General features: G+C 41.1%; 1 protein-coding gene across 5 annotated transcripts in view; it reads right to left on the reverse strand.

Annotated features, from left to right (window-relative positions):
* Positions 1-16,685, reverse strand: part of DENND5B (DENN domain containing 5B) — a 135,457-nt gene that overhangs the window by 53,252 nt on the left and 65,520 nt on the right. For all 5 annotated transcript variants that reach the window (XM_087722967.1, XM_087722968.1, XM_087722971.1 and 2 more), the window contains 3 exons: positions 11,365-12,031; positions 6,473-6,660; positions 874-1,410 (listed from right to left, as the gene is read on the reverse strand). In XM_087722967.1, the coding sequence (XP_087579093.1) occupies positions 874-1,410; positions 6,473-6,660; positions 11,365-12,031 (1,392 nt within the window). The remainder of the gene's footprint in view (positions 1-873; positions 1,411-6,472; positions 6,661-11,364; positions 12,032-16,685) is intronic.

A 16,685-nucleotide genomic window follows, 5' to 3' on the forward strand; every position in this document is an offset into this window, starting at 1 on the left:
ATCTAATTTTGCAACCTTTTTTGCCACAGTTAGGAGGATCACTGCAGTTATTATATGAATCATGCGGTCGTTGGGCAAATCCCCATTGACTCTGCTTGTCAGAAACTGGCTGGTAAGGACATAAATGACGTTCACACGACTCCGGGACACTGTAACTGTCAGTAATACATCCTAGTTGCCAAGCAGGCAAACTTTGATTGCATGACTGAATGGGATGCTGAAACAGTTGTATAGGTCAAAGTCATATTTTTTCCATGCCATTGTAACTTTGAAAGGGTGTTAAATGAATGGTTGTAAGTTGAGGACTACCTGTAGTAGGTTTCTAATAAAAAAAATTAAGGCAAAGATCTGGGTCAACCTTACTTAGAATCATCCCAAAGGTGCTTTTTGAGGGGCAACTGGACTTTCTTGGTTTCTCTTTGAAGACATTTTGCTTCTCAGCTGAAGAAGCTTCTTGGAGGAGAAGGCAAAAGTCTTCAAAGAAAAACCAAGAAAGTCCATTTGCCTCTTGAAAAAGCACCTTTGGGATAACCATGACCTGGATGACTGAGAATCTCCATAGACTTACTTAGAATCCTTTTTAATTTGAGGAAGCTTAAATGTAGCATAATATGAGCTAACAGTGAGCTTTGAGCATCCTAAAGATAAGGGTTGAAAATATCGTAGAACAGGGGTGGGGAATGATAGCCCTTTTATGACTTGTGGACTTGAATTCCTCAAGTCTTGTCCTCAAGTCTTGTGGGTTTCAACTCCCAGAATTCCTGAGTCAGCCATGCTGGCTCAGGAATTCTGGGAGTTGAAGTCCTCAAGTCATAAAAGGGCCATCATTCCCCACCGCTGACTTAGAAGAAAAAAGCTTTTGGCTTCTTTTACTTTGTCAAAATTTTGCATCTGTTCCCTGTTGGTCAGCCAGGATTCTCTATCCTGTGCCGCTTGAATGACAAAAGCGTCATAATCGGAAAACATCTGCGTGAAGCGGTTGGCAAAGACCTCCCGGAGCTGGACATTCAGCTTGTAGTCCTTCAGTTCCTGTTCATCACAGTGGCGTTTAACATCCGTTTCTTTTTCTGCTAAAGAAGCAGTAATCGTCATTTTGTCTACCGCCACTCCTGTCCTCTTTGCCAAAGCGTGGAGCCGGGCGATCGTCTCGTTGCCTTTGAGCAGCTCATAGACGTTGATGGTGTTGCTGGGCACATTCCCGTTCTTTTTGTCGTTGGCCAAGTCGTTAAGGACAAGGTTTTTTAACTTGGCCGCACTCTCGCTACAGTGATGCTGGCCCTCAAGGGGAACCCCAAACTGAAGGAGAACCTCTGAGATTTCTTGGATGAAATTGAGCTTATTGGGGAACTGAGGAAGCTCTTCTGGTAGCTCAATGAAGTGGTTATCAATATCCACGAAACAGAGGTTGGCCTGGAAAAGAGAAAACAAACCATTTTCGCAACAGACAAAGTCTATTTCTTATAGGTTTACACTGAGAAAACAGTATGTAGATATAAGGATTTAGGATGAAATCCTCTTGTTGTTCAGATAAGCAAATACTAGGAGCAAATTCAATATTCAACATATGTTTACCTTAGGCCCTTGGGGGATCATTGCAAAAACACAAAAAGGAACAAAAGGAATACCTTTCAGTGTTTGTGTGCGAAGTGCAGACATTGTTGTAGGGCTGTGAAGATATCAGTTATCCAGTATTGTAAATCCAATATTGTAGTGTTAACTTTTCAAGGATAAGTAGCACGTCAGTCACTATGCCTGAAGCAGCTAAATAAACCTGCTTATCACTCTGATTTATTTATGATGTACAACTAACCAGGACAGTGGTGAAATTCAATTTTTTTTACTACCAGTTCTGGGGGCGTGGCTTGACGGGCGTGGCAGGGGAAGGACACTGCAAAACCTCCATTCCCTCCCCACTCTGGGGCCAGCCAGAGGTGGCATTTGCCAGTTCTCCAAACTACTCAAAATTTCCTCTACTGGTTCTCCAGAACCTGTCAGAACGTGCTGAATTTCACCCCTGAACCAGGAATTCCAACTTGTTCTTCTCTAAAGAAGATGAAATCAAAAGCCAAGAACAAGCCAAAATTTCTAGTGCATATTTTACCCTGAATAGCCCACAAGTGCCATGGGATAAGCTGTTTTCATTTCTAAATAAACCAGAAGGAAACATTCTGCCTTACCCCAAAATTAGGGGGGGGAAACCCCTGGAATATAAGAAAGAAAAATGTTTATTAGAAAATCCTTGGGGGACATGAAAAATTACGTATTTTCAAGCTTTTTCAAATTGATTGGAACCAATGCTGGGCTATTCTGTTGACGGGCTCAATTTGAAGAGGCATTTTTTTTTAAAGTTTCTGTACTCTGCAGACCTCCCAAAAACTGGCCCGTTTTTTTGTCAAAAGGGGCATGCATAGTCTTTAGGGGGCTTATAGAGCACTCCTGGAGGCTGAGGAGGGCCCCCAAAACAAGGCATAAAACGGTCCATTTTTTGCTCATTTCTGCCCTCCCCAGCCCCAGGAATACTCTGGAAGCCTCCTAAAGGCTATGCACAGCCATCTTTGCAAAGGGGACGGGGTTCAGGAGGCCAAAAATGCTGTATTCAGTGTATAAGACGCACCCAGATTTTCACCCTCTTTTTTGAGGGAAAAAGGTGCATCTTATAGTCTGAAAAATACGGTATATTAAGGACTTTGATAAAAACTGTAAATCCCAGATACAGAGGGATCCTATCGAAAGGATTAGTTCTTCCTTTTAGGCTGAACTCACTGTGACTTGCTACAAGATTTGCCTGTTTTAAGCGAATTGAAGCAAGTATATTTCCCCCAAAAGCCAAGCTCCTGAATTTAAACCTGACGCATACTTGAAAAAGGGTAGCATCAGGCCTACATATTTATAAAGGCAATGACAACTCATTCTTTTAAGCCTTTGAATGGATGATGTTTCATTGTTATGCTGAAGAACTCCACTTTTGAGAAAATGCTTCTAAGAGTAGAAAGCGTTATAGTTTGAACTAAAGGCCAACATTTCATTAATCATGTTCAAATGTTGAAAAAATTCTTTTAAAACACATCATTAAACAGCGAAAGATTCCAAAGTTATTTTTTGATAGGCTATATGTAGAATTCATTTCTCTAGGATTAACATACTTATTTTGGATAGAGAAAGGCAATGCATTTGCAAGTGCACTAGTGAAATTGTCTGCAGTACTGTAATTTTTTCTCCACCTTTGGATCAAATGGACTACCATTTATCAAGGGTTCACTTAAAAGGCTTATTAAACCCTACTTAATATTCTAAAAGCGTGGAATGAGATTTGAACCAAGAGGAAAATCTGAAGAGATCATGTTTTCTAAAAGCATCTCATGACAATATGATGGCTGAGTAGCACCCTGAAGAATGCCTAATGACCAGCTGTTAGAATTTTATCCCGAATGCACAAGTGGTTTTATATTTAGCCCCTGAAGTAGCATCTGGTCTTAAGCAAGAAAAAGAAGGTAGAATTGAACAAATGCTTCCTGGCATTCCTACATTAAAGACTGGAAAGCTGCTTTAAAAAGCCCACTATTAAATTTAGCCTCCAGTTTCTTCCTCTTATTTGTGATGCTGTTTGCGTTTTCCTAACCTAATGTATCTCCTATATATTAATCAGAGAAGATGCCATCTGTAGCTATAAAAACAGCTTCAACAAAAATTAATAATGAATGAAGGCAAACATACATGACCCCAGGATAATGGTGGGGGATCAAATCTGAGTCGGTCACCAGGACTAGAATATACTGGAGAAAAAGAAGTTACTGAGAATAGACTCCAGCATGAGTCCAAAAGCTTGGAAGAATAGAATAGAATAGAATAGAATAGAATAAACAGAGTTGGAAGGGACCTTGGAGGTCTTCTAGTCCAACCGCCTGCCTAGGCAGGAAACCCTACACCACTTCAGAATAATGGTTATCCAACATCTTAAAAACTTCCGGTGTTGGAGCATTCACAGCTTGTTTCACTGATTAATTGTTGTAACTGTCAGGAAATTTCTCCTTCTTTCTAAGTTGCTTCTCTCCTTGATTAGTTTCCACCCATTGACATTTCTACCCACTAAAACTCTGGTTCCAATGAGTGACTCAGAGTAGAGTAGGATCCTGCAAAAACCAATAACTGCAAGGATTTGCAAATTAAAGTGCAAATAATTCCTTAAGACAGAGGCTATGATCCTTAACCCAATTACCACTGTTCAGAGCAAGTACTACAACCAAACATTTGTTTTCTATAGCCCTTTATTTATAAGCAGACACAATTGTTTCTAAAACTTAATTTGGCTGATGGTGCAAACCACAGAGGTACATTCCATGTTTTTTTATTGTGATTTGCAAACCAACAACCTCGGACTGTCTCTTCCAGACAAATCGGAAATTGAAGATCAAGAAGAAAATCATAGGAGGAAGAAAATAAACCAGAATTTGCATATGTTTTTTTTTAAACCTAATCAAAAGCAAGCATCTCTGACCTCTTTTTCAGCTTGGCAGATGGTGGGAAAAAAGAAGAAAATAAACGGTAAATGATGCTAAACACATGCAGGTTTCATTAAAACCTTTATCTAAATATACAGCAAGTCTTTTTTGTCATTTCCTCCAACTCTCAAAGAGGAGCAAGTTCCTTGTAATATAAAATATTTACTAGGGCTGCGTAGTGTGTTGAGTTTCATCTGTATATATAACACCTTAAAATGGATGCATCTTTTTAGAAGACCAAGCAGCTGCTTTCTTTAGTTAACCTTGTGATCCTAGGAAATGTCAAACCTGCTTAACATGCTCCATTCATTTTCTCACCCCTTACAAAGCACATGCATAAGAATTGACCCGTTGTAAGAATGGAAGCCCATGAAGCGGGGATCTCTGATTTTTATGCCAGAGTATCGTTTTATAAGCAGACAGATGGCAGAAAACTTCAAGGCTCGGAAAACAGAAGCCAAAGAGGCCCAGGATTTTAAACCTAAAGATTAACAATACATAGAGGACAAGGCCACCGTTAAGACATCTTTGTACATGTGGCCTCTTATTTCTCAACAATAAATTTTCTTACCTACCTTCTTGTGTGTCTGGCTGGGAATGTGAAGTGGGGAGAAATTTTAATTACAGTGCCTGGATATAATTGTTGACAGTTCCCTGTTCTGCATTCACAAGTTATATTTGAATTTCCATCTCGCATCAATGTAAACAATCAGAACGCCCAACAAGTCTTCCCCAGGGAACGATAACTTTGCACTGGCAATGCTACCATTAGTTTATTTATTTGGGAGATTTATATGGCTGTGCGCTCAGTCTCAGGGACTCTGGGTGGCTTACTAACAGTAAAAACTCAGTACAAAAGAATAAAAAGCAATAACCCCTCACCCCCTGATGGCAACACACAATCAAACGAAGAACCACTTAATCGGCTCCATCTCACTCTGAGTTCCCCAGGCGCATTGACAGAACCAAGACTTCAGGGCCTTACAGAATTGTGTCAAAGTGGGGGCTAGTCTAATCTCTGCGGGAATGATAACCCAAAGGAAAGGAGCCACCATAGAGAAGGTAGGTTATAGGTTAGGTTATAGGTTTATTTTATTTATATGCCGCTCTATTCCCCGAAGGGACTCAGGGCGGCTAACAAACCCAGGGGAGGGGGTAATACAGACAAGGCAAAAACATCAAACAGGATACAAAGAAAATTTAAAAACAATCAACAGTCACACAATTCGAGCGGGGAGGGGAACTCATCAACCCCAGGCCTGCCGGAACAGCCAGGTTTTAATGGCTTTATGGAAAGCCTGAAGGGAGGTGAGGGTTCGGATCCCCGCGGGGAGTTCGTTCCAAAGGGCTGGAGCAGCCACAGAGAAGGCCCTCCTCCGGGTGGTCGCCAATCGACATTGGCCGGTAAATGGAATCCGGAGGAGGCCTAATCTGTGGGATCTGATGGGTCTTTGGGAGGTAATTGGCAGCAGGCGGTCTCTCAAATACCCAGGTCCAATACCATGAAGTACCACTTTAAGAGATGGGACCTACACAGAGGTGGTATTCAGCAGGTTCTGGAGAAGCGGTAGCAGAAATTTTGAGTAGTTCAGAGAACTGATAAATACCACCTCTGGCTGGCCCCGCCCCCATCTATTCTATGCCTCCCACGTCCCAGCTGACCGGGAGGAAACGGGGATTTTGCTGTAACCTTCCCATGGAGTAGGGAGGGAATGGAGATTTTACACTATCCTTCCCCTGGAGTGGAGTGGGAATAGACATTTTATAGTATCCTCCTACCATGCCCGGCAAGCCATGCCACGCCCACCAAGCCACACCCACAGAACCCGTAGTAAAAAAATTTGAATTCCCACCACTGGACCTGCAACATTCCTTGCCTGGCCTATCCAGTGTGTTGGCTGAATATAACCAGCAAGAGATGGTCCCTCAGATAACCCTGACCCAAGCCATGAAGGGCTGCAAGCAACGTTTACCTCTTGAGGAAGTTCCAGCTTAGAACGATCTGTTCCTTCTTTGGATTGGAGGCCCATCAAATAAGGTACAGGAGCATCCAGGAAATGTAAGAGTGAGGCTGGAAGGATGGGGACATACACATGTTGCCACTGGAATGGGAACAACAAGGTGGTGATCCCTTCCGCAACCGTCATCAGACGCTGATAGTCTAAACAAAGAAACCCAAAACAGAATTGTCTCTAAAATCCCATTACTTTCAAATTTCCATGTACATTTCAATGCCCAGCAGATGGCAACTGCAAAGCGATTTTTAAATCTGCAGGATACACATTGTAATAGGCATTTATTGACTTAATTTAATGCGTAGTAGGTTAACTCTCCCCCCCCCTGTGTAAAATGAATTAAATTATTAACTGTAGAACTGCCATTCAAAGCAAGCTATGAAATGTTTAGACAGCATGCAAATTCACTTTAAGACAGAATGAGAATTAACTACAGAGGTTAATCCTTAGGATGTATTTTAAAAACATTTCCATAAAGTACTCTCCTCACAAGTATTTTGACAGCATTTTATTCCAACTGATTATGGCAAATCGAAATTCAAAGAACTAGCACCTGTCACGGGTATAAACAGCACTACTTTCTGAAACTTAAATAGTTATAACAGTAATGTGATTTTTGATTAATGAACACACAATGCTCACAGTTTTAAGCTCAAGTACAACCCATGGAGAAAATATAGATGTGTTAAACAAGAATTTAACTACCAGACCTTTAGCCTAATGATCTGCGTCTCTATTTCCAAATAAAACTAGTGGAATATTTAACAAAAACATTCAAAATGGGTGCTTGAGAAAGAGAGAATTTAAATATTATTTCAACAACTATTTTTGAGGGGAGTGCCCCTAAATAAGGACCTCAGAAAATATAGATCAGTTCAATTTGAGACACATGTACTGTAAATATCACACATCACTAGTTATATGACTTCCCATTATCTCTCTGCTGGGGAAACATTAATGAGGAAAAAAACAACTACTCTATTTCTCAAGTATGTTATCCATGTTTATGCCTGATCAACATCAGAGAATATTACCAAGCTTCCAGCATGGGGAAAAAAACAGTTTGATGAGCATTCATGCAGGAATTCAAATTTGAGTGGCAAGGAAAGAGGCCCCTGGAAATCCACAGTTTTCTTTAATTCTGACCTAATTAATCTTTCCCAAGAACAGTAAAAGCCAGACAAAATAAACTTTTGCAGAAAAACAAGAAAACTACTTAGATTATCTCAGCCATCTGAGGCACATTAATAATGAAACCAAAGTTTGTAATGTTCTCATTGACAATACACTGGAGTGTCATTCCTTCTTTCTTGCTCGCGGTCTGAGCTAGTCTAAAAACGCATGTCTCCCATGGTTCTCCATTAAATATAATGGATTTGCACTCCAGTCTCAATGAGCCTATCAGTCAGTCACCAAACATACACTCCAACAAGTACAGTATCCTAAATCAACCTTCTCAGCTTTACGCATCTCAGAATTCTCAGCGGGTGTAGCCTTTAGCTGTGTTTCTCAGCAACTTTAAGATATATGGACTTCAACTCATGGCTGGCTGGGGAATTCCGAGAGCTGAAGTCTACATATCTTAAAGTTGCCAAGGTTGAGAAACACTGGGCTATGGTTTGTGGCAGGCCTGTCAACATGGCAGCTCGCGGGCCAGATATGGCCCATGCAGGCCACACCCACCCTGGTTCCAGACAAAAATAATTGTGATATATCACAATATGGCCTGCGATCCATGATGGGTTCCTACTGGTTCGACCCGGTTCGGCTGAACCAGTAGTGGTTTGCCGGCCTGGGTCGCTGGAGCCAGCAACAACTTAGGCCTGCCACACCCCAAACTGGTTCTCTGGATGACGCCATCTTGTTTTTCGCTTCTGCGCATGCGCAGATCAATTTTTATTGCACTGTGCATGCACACAAAGCATGCAAGTGTGCGCAGCGTGCCCACAAGTGAACCGGCAGTAGTGCCTGCCGGAACCCACCCCTGCCCGTGATGTGAGTGGGTTTGATACCCCTAGTTTGTGAGTTAGCGTTTCTAGTAGTTTCAAATATAGAGGGCATCAGATTGGGGAACACTATCCTATGCTAATCATCCCTTCTGCATTAAAGGGGCAGAGGAAGAGATGGGGGAGGAAGGAATACTTGCTTTTAGACAACTTTTGCTGAAAAATAAAGATGCCCATAAACTTCTCCAGTCCCCTGCTGTGATTGGGACAAACATCCAATCTGCTGATTTTGCAGAACCTCAGTTCTTCAAAGCAGGGCACTGGTTTCTGAAGTGGCCAGGAGTTCCATGTTCCCCTCATTTCCATCCAGACAGGAAGTCCAAAAAATGTCCGAATGCTCTTGGTCAAAAGCAATATTTTATTTTTTTCTTGTTGCTGCTGTTATCGGACAATGTTTAATATACAGGTAATCCTCGACCTACGACTACAATTGCTAAATGGCACATTTGTTAAGTGAGTTTTGTCCCATTTTACAACCTTTCTTGCCACCGTTGTTAAGTAAATCCCTGCAGTTGTTAAGTTAGTAACCTGGTTGTTAAATGAATCTGGCTCCCCCATTGACTTTGCTTGGCAGAAGGTTGCAAGAGGGGATCACATGAGCCTGGGATACTGCAACCATCATAAATATGAGCCAGTTGCCAAGCACCTGAATTTTGACCACACGGCTATGGAGTGGCTGCAAAGATTATAAGTGTAAAAAATGGTCATAAGACACATTTTCAGTGTTATTGTAACTTTGAACAGTCACTAAATGAAGTGTTATGAGTCAAAGACTACCTGTATTTGAGGAGGGGGGGGGGAAGAACCTTCCGGCAACTTTATCATATTTTATAAATATAGTACTGTGTTTTGGTAAATTGCTTTGGAAGCTCTGATGAAGAATGGCATATACCCGTGATGGTGAACCTGCTGCACGCAGAGCCCTCTCTGCAGGGACAAAAGCTGTCACCTCACCTCAGTTCCACTGTGCATGTGCCTCCCACCGCCCAGCTGATTTTGGGGCCTCTGCCGCGTATACGCAAGGGGGTGGGGTGCATATGGGGGGGTGTCATGTGTGCATGTGGGGGGTGAGGCCCACACAAGGGGGGGTCACATGCGTATGTGTGGGGGTTGCACGCAGGTGAATGGGGTGCACATGGGGTCACACATGCACGTGGGGCACACACGGGGATTGCACATGCACACAGGGGGGAGGGGCGCACATGCACTGCTTTCAACACTCGGTGCCAAAAAGGTTAGTCATCACTGATATACACTATCATTAAAATGTTCTGGGGAGTTTATTAAATGCTCTTGGACAGAGCGGGGCTTTGTAATGTTATCTGGGAATGATTTTGAGGGATGCAGGAAGAGATGCTGCTTAGGGAACCATAAGATAAAGAGAGGAAGGAAGTTCCAGAAGTTTAAGGATCAGAAGGAGAAAGTTAACAAGAACCTGCCCTAACTGATCAGGCTGTTAAAAGGCAGGAGAATTGTATCTTCAGACTTTCAAGATTTTGTCCCTCTAGCTTTACAATAAAGTAGCATTAGCTCATCTTGGTACTGTTTCCTGTCTAGTTTAGCTGGAGGGCTTAAAATAAAAGGCTAGAAAAAGATATATATTCTTCTTTAGATTATTTGTAGACTCACTTACATTCTATGTATATGCAGAACTAACGATTTAATTTATCTTTCTCTGACCCCAATCTCGTGGCAATCATATTTTATTACTGCTCTCCGGAAAGCAGTGTTATCGGTCTCAAAACAGTACTATTCCAAAACTATTGAAACATCTATTCCTTCCCCATCCACCAAATTTCATTAGATTCTTTGTTGGCATAAGAAAACTTCCACGTTTAAAATTATTTTAAAGAAGCTAATCACTGTCAGGGATAATTGCTTTCAAAATATGTAAGGTGTCTCCACAAAGCTATTTAAAACCAGAAAAATATTGGAACATAAATCCTTGATCTTATCAATTAATAAGCGTTTTCCTATCTTCCGGACAATTATAGCTTTCTTGGAAGATGGTTACTGCTTTCGGTGTTAATTTCCTGCCTTTTAGCTTGTGCCTGCAGGTAATATTGTAAGTTTTCAAAGAATATGTCAGATGATTTCAAATTTATTTTTTGAAATCTTGCACAGGGGGAAGGTGTGGTTTGTAATTTTTGTAGTAACGAGTGACCCACTATTAATACATCTTATTCATACATCCTTTCCTAGCCAAAAAACCTTTGTGGTTGGCATGGGGTAGGCAGTCAAACTTTCCTTCCACTTATCATTCTGTTGATAGATTTCCTGTCTGTTGTCTGTCTTCTCATATAAGGAACCTGGGTGGTGCAGTTATTAGAATGCAGTAATGTGGGCAAATTCTACCCGTAGTCTGGAGTTTGATCCTGACTGGTTCAAGGTTGACTCAGCCTTCCATCCTCACGAGGTCAGTAAAATGAGGGCCCAGATTGTTGGGGGCAATATGCTGACTCTCTAAACAGCTTAGAGGTGGCTGTAAAGCATTATAAAGTGGTATATAACTCTAGGTGCTAGTGCTATTTTGGAGGCAAATGGTGCTAGGTTATCCAGAAATATCTACATACATAGAAAAGGGAGACAACATTTATTACTAGTCGTCAGTGTCTTATTTCTTTATTAAATTTGTTTGTTTGCTAGACAGGAGACAGCTTTTCAAAACCCTATAGACCCATCCTCCTCCACCCAACGAAACACCAGAATACCTTTACCTTTTTTTTAATGAAAACACCCTTTATTGTGGTGCTAAAATCGTCACATTATTATATTGGGTGACGTCAGTATTTTGGAAGACAAGAAAAGTCAAAATCACAGTCAGGTTAGGAGAAGCCCACTTACCTTGAGAATAAAGAAGGATCTGCATTTCTAGGAGGACACATGTAAACACTTGAATGAGATTCTCCAAGCCCAGCAGCTCAAAGGCTTCCCGGAGAGCATAGTCATATAGGGGGAGTTCATTAGGGCCCGGTCTCTGGCAGACTATAGGCTCATAAACCCCATAGAATTTGAGGGATCTTCCTGGGGGCGGAAGGGGTACTTCATAGAGAATGTTATGTATGTAGCTTTCCAGAGGCAAAGGTGGAGGTTGCTGGGAAGTGACCGCTTTGTAAAGCTGGATGAGGAATTTCTTGCACGCCTGCATGAAAGGCAGGGGAGCAATGACACATATACACTTGGAAACATACAGCGTGTCCCTGTTGATGTCGTACGAGTTGCAGCGCTGCATTTTAGCCAGGGATGTGGAATCTCCTTCATCCAGACTACTGGCCAGCGAGTCCATGCTGCATGACGACGAGGCAGAGACACTGTTGCATTGCTCCGCATTGTGCATCTGGTAAAGAGTTTGCATGGCCGCACAGATCTGCTTGCTTGTGACCTCCTCAAAAAACGTGAGTACAAATCCGTAGGTGCGGGACCCATCTTCCCGCGTAATGATGAACGAATGGAACTGGGGGTCTCTGTGGTCAGATTGAGTCCTGAAGGACAGCCCTTTGGGCATGCATAGCTGTGAGAAGAGAAGAGGAAAATACACCTGTCAGCCGCATCATGACTTCTATTATGGACATTCCTGTACTGTAAAATCTACAAAAGTAAAGGTTTTCCCTGCCCAGTTGTGTCCAAGCACACTTTAAGGAGTGTGCTCATCTCCGTTTTCTGGCTGAGTGAGCCAGGGTTGTCCAAAGAAGCTTCCAGGGTCATGTGACTGAGATGACTATACGCTGAGGTGCGTGGTACACTGTTATATTCCCATGCAGTGGAACCTATTTATCTACTCACATTTGCATGCTTTTGAACTGCTAAGTTGGTAGGAGCTGGGCTAGAAACAGGAGTTTACCCCGTCACGCAGTACTTGGGTCTCAAACTGCCAACCTTTCAGTCGACAAAGCCTGGGTCTTAAACTATACATAGTAGTCATTTGATAAAGCAAATAATGCTTATTAACAAGAAACTAGGGTTGAAAAATACTCTCTTTCTTAACATTTAATTAAACACAACATTCTTAAAAAGTTACAATTCCCAGCCTCAAGCTCCATTGATTTTGCATAATTGTGTAGCAATGGAATTTGCCATAGTTCTTAAAATTAATTTATAACCTTGTGCATTAGCTACAGATTTCTCAAGAAAGCAGTTAACAAAAAAAGCCTATTTCCTTAGCAAGTAATGGACATTATATAAAATTGAAAAGGATGTGAATATTACATGCTTGTCAATTATACAACCCAGTATTAAGGCTAAAAGTTTAGCCACAGTCATATAATTTAATAGTAGCAAATATTTTGTATATCAATTAAAAATGTGTGTCTAAACACCGTAGCTAAAGGGAATCCAGTTCATCTTTATACAAATGCACTAATCTGTATAAAACTCTCTTGGAAGCAATCTTCTGAAAATATTTCATTAAAAAAAGAGGAAAAGATGAGGCATGAGTTCAGTACAATTTTCCTGATGTACTTGTTAAAGTGTCTGAAAACTGCTGAGCCTCTGGAAGACACATGAAGCCATTTTGAAGATTGTGCTGTCCACTTGTACATAATTGATAGGACAGTTCACACATGCATACACTGACCCACGGAATGCTCAACATTAGTAGCCAAAATGGTTCCAGCTATATACAAGAGGAATTATCAACAAGTCTGGAACAATTTCAAAATAATAAAATGGAAACCCAACAAACTCCCAATCGAGAAAAAGAAATGAGCATGCTCAATGCTCACAAATGAAGGCAAATATATTGTATTTTTTGGACTATAAAACACACCATAGGACGCACCTAGATTTTAAAGAGGAAAACAAAAAAAAATAGTTTTTGGCCTCCGTGAATCTGGGTTTTGCCCTCCCCAGCCCCCAGGAGCATCTCTACAGCCCCCCCCCAAACCCTCTGCGTATCCTGGTTTCGCAAAAAATGGGCCCATTTTTTGCAAAAACGAGACACATGGGAGGGTTTCGAGAGACCAAAAACAGGGGCTGTATTCGATCTATAAGACGCACCGACATTTCCACCCACTTTTTTTGGGGGGGAGGTGTCTTATAGTCCAAAAATATGGTACATGTTCCAGGATAATGTTGCAGGATCCAATCTAGTTCAGTCACCGGGACCAGAGGTTTAATCTTCTGAGCTGTCTGACTTGTGCTGGAGCACATCCTGAGGAAACTTATCTCTCACCAAAATGTGAGACAGAATTCTGGTGAAAGAGAAGTTCCCTGAGGATGGGTTCCAGCACAAGTCCAAAAGCTTGGAAAACAAAACTTCTGGTCCTGGTGAGTGACCCAGATTGGGTCATGCTCAATGCTGCGGGAAGGAGGGGCAGGTTTGGAGGGTAACAACAGAAATTCTGAACATTCTGTAATGTGCCATTGCCATTTTTCCCCTCAAGAGCAAATGGGTTGGTTCCATCAAAGGGGAAGCTACTATGAGAGGTCTGAAACTCTTCTTCCACTCTAAATTATTTAATTGCTTGGAGCTTCTTGACAAAATATGAGACCAATCAAATGAAAACCCAGTTTGTACAGATCAGAGTGTTGATCAATTGGGAGATGCTACTTTTGCGACCAATTGAAGGACAGATTCTTATCAATCAGCAAAAGTAACAATAACAAATTATCAGAGTTGCAAGTCATCTAGACCAACCTCCTGCCCAAGCAGGAGACCCTACATCTGCCTCTACCTAGGATTGAACTCACAACCTCCTGATTGTGAGGCAAGAGCTCCACCTCGAGAAGATAAGAGCAAACATGTAGCGCATAGACACTTCGATAACCTCTCTGCTCTTAATTAGACTATAATGTGTGGGAACCAGCCAGTTTCCAAGCTAATGGTTTCAGAACTAATTCTATGTGTAACTTGAAGAATGCACCTGGGTGTGTATGAATGTTTAATTTAGATTCTTGAACAAAACCTAATTTTAAAGCATTCTTCTCAAGTGCTTATAGAACTACCAATCTTACTCCCTAACTATTCCCCATAATGTGGCAGGGACTCCCTGAAGCACTTTGCCCAATCAAAGATCAAGAAACAGCCATCACTATATGCAAAAAAGCAGTTTAAAACATGTGTGGCACAACTGTGAAAGTCTGTAGAAAAACAGAGTATCACAGTTCCTAAAATGAAACTGCTCCCTTTCCATTAGCCAACTTTAATTAAATAACATTCCATTAATGTTTTGCCATCTGCAGTTCAATTAGCATATAGTCACAGCAGAAGGCTTTTCTAGATCAACCTTAAAAATATTTGAGCTTTTTCCTGCAATATATATATATATATATATATATATATATATATATATATATATATATATATATATATATATATATATATATATATATATATATATATATATATATATATATATATATATATATATATATATATATAACTAATATAAAAAGCAGACAAAAATATAAGGCAACAACAACGTTAAACTTGACTACAGGAAGAAAAAAAAAAAGAATTCTGCTATTTAGCAAATTGTCACAATCTCTTTAAACGTTAATAAGAACATGAAGGCTTCAATAGTCTGATGGTGCCTTGGTGGACATTAGTTTACTCCTCGTGAATGCACATACAGGCAGTCCTCAACTTATGACCGGTCACATAGTGACCATTCGTAGTTATCATGGACCCTGAGAAAGCTATGATCCGAAATTAAAGTTCTGATGTCTACCACACCAATCACCACCACAGTCATGTGACCACATTTTGGGGGCTCGGCCACCAATTTACATTGATGGCTAGTTGTGGTATCCCACAGACATGTGAACTGTGATTTACAACGTTTTTGCCAGAAACCATTGTTTACTTCTGATTTCCAGCAAAAAAAATACTCCATAGCAAACAATGAGCTTACTTAACAATTGAAGAGGAAGAATCTGATGGCAAAGTTTAAAGAGGGATCAGCCTAGAAACTCTACGTAGCTGTGAGTGAGCTAAGTCCAACCCTCCTTGAATTCCATTCAGCCTTATCTAATACCAAGCAGATTCTAACTTAGTCGAGAAGATTCCAGTGATGGCAAACCTTTTCAGCACCGAGTGCCCAAACCAGAACATGCATGCTCGCCAGAGTGCCAGAAACCCGAAGAACAGCTGGCCGGCGCACTCATGCTTATTTTTTGGGGTGTTTTGATGGCTATTTTCAGGCCGTTTGGAGGCTGTTTTCAGGCTGTTAAATCACCCTAAAAGTGACCCAAAACCAGCCTGAAAATGACTCAAAAATCAGCCTGAAAATGACCCAAAAATCAGGCTGAAAATGCCCTGGAAAATGGCCCAGAAATAGCCCTGAAAAAGGCCTGGTTTTAGGCAATTTTTCAAGCCATTTTCCAATGCTCTGGCGCCCGCAAAGACCAGCGGAAACCAGAAGCGCAGCTGGGGATGGTGTGTGTGACCACAGAGAGGGCTCTGTGTGCCATCTCTGGCACGCGTGCCATAGGTTCGCCATCACGGGCATAGGCTACGAGTAGCGATAAATCCGTTTAATTGGACCTTCGTGTGTGGACTGATTTTTTGCACCTAACAGCAGCACTTGTTTTATATCGACAACTGCTGCTTGTTTATATTTTGTGTTGCAAAAAAGGTCATAAAATCAGACACAATCATGTGGTGACACGCTTTATGACCATTGTGACTTTATAACCAAATTTGTGGGCTCAATTACGTTTGTGAGAGATACCTGTATCTTATTAAAGAATTCACAATTCTTTGAGCATGTACAGTAATCAGATACTGTGACAAGCTATACTATAAGGAATAAAGAGCTTTTATTATAAGACAGAAGCATAGGGATATTTCATCTGTTGTTATATCACTTAGAAGCAAGACAATGATAGAATTGCTGTAAGTAATTGAGCCTAAGACAAATGTGAAAATACTGACTTATTGAAGGAAAAGACTGGAATTTAGAAAACCTATGAAATAAAGGTTTGAGGAGGGAGGGCTTAGAAAATACTTTCACTTTAGTTTTACTTAGCTGTATGAAAGCGTTTTCTAAGTCAGTGGTTCTCAACTTGTGGTCTGCGGACCCCTGGGGAGTTGCAATGTCATTACCAGGTAGTCCATAAAGGCTTTGGGCAAGTGTCTATATGATTTAAATCTTGAGTAAAATCATGGGTCTCTGTGGCCACAAAAGGTTTTTTTTTAAGAGTTTTATTATTTTTTAGTTACAAGA

The sequence above is a fragment of the Thamnophis sirtalis genome, unplaced genomic scaffold (assembly GCF_051295495.1).
Source record: "Thamnophis sirtalis isolate CommonGarterSnake01/CBP01778 unplaced genomic scaffold, rThaSir2_p1.2 scaffold_9, whole genome shotgun sequence".
Lineage (NCBI taxonomy): Eukaryota > Metazoa > Chordata > Lepidosauria > Squamata > Natricidae > Thamnophis > Thamnophis sirtalis.